This window comes from Octopus bimaculoides, chromosome 23, assembly GCF_046866305.1.
Source record: "Octopus bimaculoides isolate indiv1 chromosome 23, ASM4686630v1, whole genome shotgun sequence".
Classification (NCBI taxonomy): Eukaryota; Metazoa; Mollusca; class Cephalopoda; order Octopoda; family Octopodidae; genus Octopus; species Octopus bimaculoides.
Window position 1 is genome coordinate 33450140 of NC_142950.1, and position 7500 is coordinate 33457639.

Sequence of the window (7500 nt, forward strand, 5' to 3'; positions counted from 1 at the left end):
TTGTGTGTTGTTATGCATGTGATATCCTGGTCTGTGGAAAAACTGTCCTCCATGAAACCACTTCATGGTGCAAAATGGGTTGGGGACTGGTGGTCTATAAGACAGGATAGTCATGGCTGGAATGCTTTCAGTCATCGGTCTTCTTGATCAACATCAACTTGGTTTGATGCTACAAAATATTTGGTTTTAGCAGGGAAAATGATGAAAGCCACCTTTGTTTAACCAACTTACTAAGCCATGTTGGTATGGGTAAAGAAAAAGAAAAAGTTGGTGTGTGAAAGAAACAATGATTGTTTGCTTTCTGAGTTCAAATCCTGCCAAGGTCGACTTTGCTTTTCACCCTTTTGGAGTCAATGAAATAAGTACCAGTGAAACACTGGAGTCAATGTAATTGACTCCCCCCCCTCTTCCAACTTGCTGGCCTTGTGCCAAAATTTGAAGCCATTATTATTGTGAATGTAACGAGGTGGTGGGAAGGTAACGACCATTGTAATGATTATCCTCTTATTCTCTCATTACTTCTTTTTTGTCTTCTAGTCTGTTGTCCTCTCTCTCTCTCTCTCTCCCTCTCTCTCTCTCTCTCTCTCTCCCTCTCTATCTCTCTCTCTCCCTCTCTATCTCTCTCTCCCCCCTCTCTCTCTCCCCCTCTCTCTCTCCCCCCCTCTCTCGCTTTCTCTCTCTCTCTCTCTCTCCCTCTCTCTCTCTCCCTCTCTCTCTCTCTCTTCCTGCTTCTCTTTCCACAAATGATTTAATTCATTTTTTATGCTATAGATAAGTTATATTAATTTACTACTCCTGTTGCCGCCAACACCACCACTACTACTACTATTTATATTTGCTTTAATGTTTGGTATTGCTTATCTAAATCATATGATATATGTCTTGTCTGTTTCTGCAGTTTCCTGTTCAAGACTAAATTTCCTGGCTTGTAAGTGGGAGGGGGTAATAAAAAAAAATAATAATAATAATAACAATAGTAATAATTTCAAAAAGTTGAGGTTTTGATATTGTTAAATTTTATACCATATATGTGTGTGTGTGTATTTAGTTTTCTTTTTTATTGTCTTTTTGTACAGCTTCTGGAATATTTATCAATATTTTGATATCTTTGAAAATTCTGTTTAATGATCGATTCACGTGTATTCAGAATTAATATTAATATTTGGATGTTTTTACAAGTTTCAATTATTATTATTAGTAGTAGTAGTAGAAGTAGTAGTAGTAGTAGTAAATAGTACAAGTATTAAAAGGAAAAGCTATCTCGTAATCTTATACACACGCACACACATATATATGTAATATATACATATACACACACACATATATATATATATATATATATATATATATATTTTTATATATATATATATATATATATATATATATTATATATATATATATATATATATATATATATATAGATATATATATATATATATATATAGCATTATCTCCGTGCACTCCGACTTACATGAATCGTATGTGATTAAAGTGACAGATAATTTACATACTTGTTCTTGCGTGCCTTGGGCAGTGTTCTGGCATCGTTTCACATTGATAGAGTAGTAATATGTTATGCGCTAGAGTGTAGCTTCTATCGAGCCAACAAGTATTTCTCTTATGTGGTCACTCCAGCTGTTAGAAATAGCAGCCAAATCTTTACTGAGCAGCACGCTGCTATCTTCAAAAACTAGGAACTATAATATTAGATGTTGTGATTTTAGGTATATTATTCTACATTATTGTTTTTATTCTTTTGCTTGGCTTAGTTTTTGGATTGTGGTCATGCTGGAGCACCATCTTAAAAGGTTTCAGTCCTTTATTTCAACCTTAGTATGTATTTTTACAGTTTGGTTATTATTATCTTGTGATTGCTATTTGTTGAACTGTTAAGTTTACAAGACAGAATCACAGAGCACCATTGTTCAAGCAATGGAAATGTTAAGATTGACCTAGAGACAGATACATATGAATGCAAACACACCAACAGGCTTCTACACAGTTTCCTACCAATCTCACTCACAAGCCATAAGGCAACTCAAGGCTATCCTTCTGCATGTTGATATGCAATGGAACAAAACCTAGAGCAACGTAGGTTTTGCTTCCTAACCATGCAGCCTTTTTTCCTAATCATATGTGAGCTTCCTAATCGTACAGCTGTGCTTGCACTAAGATTGGGAGAACAAAAATGAAAACCACAGAAAAAACAATCACATTATGGGCAAGACTAGAAAGAGTTTGATTGTGGGTTAAACTGGATCAGTGTTGAACTCAGACCAAATAACAACAACCTACCTCCATTGCAACCATCATTTAATTTTCTCGTTACACCAGATACCGCCATTGGGGTTGGGGAAGTTCCCCATCTTGCTAAAAACAACAGCCAAATTCCCCTGTTGTCTTGAAAAGATTAAATACAAATTGGATAAGGATATTTTAACCCTTTAGTACTCAGATTTCTGTCAAATGTTAATTTGCATATTTATTCACATTGTTTTGAATTGATCTTGCATTATTGTGTAGCTTTGAGATTTTGATGATATGATTGTATATTTTTTGAATGACGTTGTAGGGGAGGTATGAAAGACTGGAGCTGGCTGGTTTGAACATAAAACAGGTAGAATATTTGAGCCTGATATGGTTTGTTTTACTCTTTAGTATTCAGATTACTCTGCCAAATGTATTGCTTATTGATTCACATTGTTTGAATTAATCGTGCATTATATCATAGCTTTGAGATTTCAATGATGTGATCGTGTATTTTTAGAATGACATTGTAGGATAGTTATGAAAGGCTGGAGCTGGCTGCTTTGAACATAAAACAGGTAGAATATTTGAGCCTGATATGGCTTGTTTAAATGCTAAAGCGTTAAATATATAAATGATAGTAGGTTTATGGTTGGAATATCATTTAATTAAAAGTTTGTTTGTTCATAGCTAACAACAGCAGTAGCAGCAGCAATAAAAAAAAAAGGATAAGCTACAACATGTTAGGAATGTCCCATCTGTACCTCTAAATAATTGAGATGATTATGGTTTGAATATCTTCGATCGTAGGTCTGCTTGATTGGGGCTGACCTGGAGCTTAAATAACAATAACATAAATTTGTGGAAAATATTTTTTCTTAAAGATCTTAAATAATCTTTTCTAGATTTAATTTATGTTATTTGTTGGTTATAATTATTTCGTATAGTTTTGAATCTTGGTTGTAGATTTCCCTGAATATTTTGTAGTAATCTTTTGTAAATGACATATGTGTAAATGTAAATGTGCGTATGTTGACTCTCCAGAAGTACTCAGTTCTGTTATTTGTGAGTGGAATTAGTAGGAAACTGTGTGGAAAACTGATGGTGTGTTTGCACTCGTATGTATCTGTCTTGTAACTTCATTGTTCAACAAATAGAAATCATAAGGTAATAACCAAACTTTAAAAATAAGTACAGAGGTCAAAATAAATGAAAAGAAGGGGCCATTGTAGAAGCTAAAAGTAGAAAAGATAGAGTGAGGAAATGGCATGTCAGTAAACCAGAGAGAGACTGGTGTGACAGTTTTTGCAATGTCTAATATGAAGGTTACCCATTCGTGAAACTGCAGTGTATGTCAAGATAGCAATTCTTCAATGTCCTTCTCTTGATCAACATATCTTCTACCAAATCACCAAAAATTCAGTTCTACACACAGTATCATCAACTGTGCTACAGACAAACATTCCCATCCAATCTGTTGTCCTTCCATTCATATCACACCAGTCTGCAATTTCTTTAATAATGTAATTAAATATGAACACATCTACAGGCAATATGACAATACCAAAGTAATTTTCCAAAGCACTTGCATCATGCTGTTCAGTATTTCCTTATCAGTATAGAAAAAAAAGCTGAAGCTGTAACTACATCATCATCTCAACGAAATAAAGCCTCTCTAAACCACCAAACCATCTCTCCCTCCCTCTCTCAGTCTCTCTCTCTCGCTCTGTCTCTCCCTCCCCCTCTCTCTCATGCACACAAACGAGGGGGTGCTGAAAAGTTCCTGGCTTTAAGGTTATCATGAAAGGCCTGGTTGGAGGCCCAACCTTCCAAGTTCTTTTACAGGGCTTCAAAAAAAAAAAACTGAAAGGGCCACTGCATTAAGTGTGTAAACGTGAGCAGGGAATATGTTGAATAAAATCATAATTAATTGATCCTCCTGTATTTCCTTTTACCCAAAGCCAAGAACTCTTCAGCACCCCCTCATAAATAGGTAAGTAGTACAGTGGGGGTGTCATCCTAATGATCTAATGGAGGTAGCAGTGTGCCAACTGCTATAAGAGTAAAGAAGACATTTTAGAGGGAGAAACTACAGAGGTATCAAACTGTTGGACCAGGTTATGAATTGGATATAAAATGAGAGTGATGTGAAAGAATAACTTCAAGAAATTAGTTTTAGTTGAAGAACATTTCATTATATTCCAAACACCAGATTGATAACGGCAGAGTTAGTTATTTTATTAAATCCCTCCAAATTCTTCATTATTTTCAAAATTAATTGAATGTTTCTTTAACCATATAGTGACAGAAAGGTTAATGTGGTCCAGTTTAATGTAATCAGGCGCCTTGACTTTAATCAAGTTTGCTGGGTCTGAAGAGAGAGACTAATGGGATTTCAACTTTCGAAAGTTCACCGACCAATCAAATTAACTTATTTTGATATCACCCTAACTGAGACTGTCTTTGATTCTAAACTGTCCATTTTAAAGTGATCATATTTAAAGTAGAACTTCCCATCATGAATTTAGCTGAGAACCTTTCAGTAAGACACCCTTCTCCTACTCTCCCTCTGAAAGAAACATCAGCTTAATGATGAAATGTGTTGTCTTACAAAAGCCTTCAAAATTATTCGTTGTTCTTAAAATTAATCAAGACTGAAGAGGAACCATATTTCAGAAGAAGTATGATCACAAAAGGGTTAGAATCTGGAAGAGCATTAACATGTCACGGCCTGTTACTGGAACTTACCAGTGAGCCACATATTTCTGGTCACACTGCATGTTCTTTGATTACAAGGAAGTGTAATATTTTTGCATTTTTACAATATTTCATAATTCAGCTTTAATATTTAGCACTCGCATGACTTAGATATCCTTGAAATCATGTCAAAGGTACAGAATAAAATATTTTCTCAAATTATGAAAATGTATCACCTATGGTGCATATGGTGGTTGTGGGAAGTTTGGGATGAGCTACCAGTGGCACATGTGGTGGCTAACATGTTAAGAAATGAATTTCTTGAAAGATATTTTGGACATTCATAGTTAATTGTTAAACTAAACTACTAAAGTAATTTTTATGCACATACACCCCATGTCTGTATTAAATATGCTAACACCATGTTTACTTGTGTATGTCATCTCAGAGTAAATTACTTTTGGCAATTTATCTTTTTAAGATAATGTTCATGCCTATTCATGTACATTTATTGTACATGCTTGGAATTGCTTCCCCTACTTGCAGAAATAATTTTTGTAAAATACCAGCCATTAAGTCTAACAATGTCTTTTCCTGACCATTTAAGTATTTCTGACTTATGTGTTTTTCATGTTCACTACATTAAATATGTTAAGACTAGCTTAACTATTTTAGGGTCGTACATGTATGACTAATGTCTTTGATCTGAGACTGTATTTTGAAACTGAAACATTTACATTGTGGAGGAGTCAATTGAGTTGTCTAAAAACACATAAAATTTCGTCTGTTTTCATTTTCCATTTACTTTATGAGTGGCTTTTCCATGATGTATTATGTATTATTCTGAATAAACCTGACATATTGAAAAAATATAAATGTAATATTGTCGTGACTATATCACTAATGAGTAGACTGCCTAAGTATTTCAATTAATTTTCATTATAATCAAGACTTTAGAGGAATTTAATAAAATATCTGTAACATTTTATATTGTTATATGTGTTTTGTGTATATTTGTTGGTGTCGACCATTAGAAATCTCATGATATTGTTTGTGTTGTGATAAGATTTTAATTGAGATTTTAATTAAAATATGAAGACTTTAGTGAGCTGGGCTGGTGTTGAGAAGTTTTAAGGTATTCTATCACTAAACATGTCGGAAAGATAACATAGTGGGTGAATAGTAGATTTGGTAGAGAGTCGGAGTATTTTGTGGTATTTGGTTCCATCCCTTTATGTTTGAGATCAAATCCAACCCTAGTTCCCTTTCCCTTTCATCATCCTGAATTTGATATAAAAAAATAAATATCATTTGTTTGTCATGTTTGAAATAGCAGCTAAATATTCAATTTAGATCTTTCTGTCTTCAGTTGGATACATTCAATGCATTACATTTGAATAAAAAATGTGATCATGGCTAGAACATCTTTTGATCATAAGTCTGCTCTATCAGAATTGACCCGGGGTTAACCAACAGCAAATATTAGGGTTGATGTAATTAACTATATGCGAGAACAGAGGTTCTCAAGCTTCTACTTCTGGTGTACTCCTTCCTCATGTCTGGCTGTGCTGGTATACTTCATGTGAAGAATATAAGCATAAAATGTTTGGATGCCTTGGAACATATATTATTTGTTATGAATTTCATTTGACTCTTTAGCATTCATATTACTCTTGTCGGGTGTAATACTTATTTATTCACACTATTTCGAGTTAATCGTGCATTATCTTGTGTGTGCTCTTAAGATATAATTCTGTGTGAACTGACATCCCCAGACCAGCTGAAAATTATTAGCATCTTTTTAAATGATTTATTCCAAATATAGTGAATTCATATGGTTGCATTTATTGTCAGTATTAAAAAAAAAATCAAGAAAGGCCAGGTATTGGTTAAACAAGAATATAATGTGTTTGTCTATATTACAATATTTTCTCTACAGATTTATTTTTAATGTATCATGGTTTTTTTCAGTTAACCTTTTAACTTCAATTTAATATTTCATTTATTTCAGACTGGGGATAATATTACGTGGGAGACCCATAAAGTGACCCTCACAAAGGTGAGTTCTTATTTTCTTCATTTTTATTTTTTTTTAATTTTTATTTTTTTATTTTTTTATGACACTGAAATAACTATAGCTATATTTTATATTTCATACTCTATCACTGTATCAGCTAGACTATCAGATGTTGTTATACACTGCTAGTCACAATGTGCTTCCTTGCATTGTTGTAGCTTTTAAATGATGCCACCCTACTGTCTAGGTGGGCAGACCAACATCCCCTCTGAATGGGATGCTAGCTCATCATAGGATTACCTATTTACAGTAGAGTAGACTAGTGCAACATGAAATGAAGTGTTTTGCTCAAGAATACAATACAATGCACTGCCTGTCTAAGAATTGAAACCACAATCTTGTGATCATGAATGCAACACCCTAACCACTAGACCATGTGCTTTCAGTATATACTTCATATATATATATATATATACTACACTCTTGGAGTGGTTGGCGTTAGGAAGGGCATCCAGCTGTAGAAACTCTACCAGATCAGA

At 33.9% G+C, this 7500-nt stretch overlaps 1 protein-coding gene across 32 annotated transcripts in view; it reads left to right on the forward strand.

Moving 5' to 3' along the window:
• Positions 1-7500, forward strand: part of LOC106883544 (tight junction protein 1) — a 589197-nt gene that overhangs the window by 451187 nt on the left and 130510 nt on the right. For all 32 annotated transcript variants that reach the window (XM_089340327.1, XM_089340345.1, XM_089340343.1 and 29 more), the window contains one exon: positions 6956-7003. In XM_089340327.1, coding sequence (XP_089196453.1) covers positions 6956-7003 — 48 coding nt within the window. The remainder of the gene's footprint in view (positions 1-6955; positions 7004-7500) is intronic.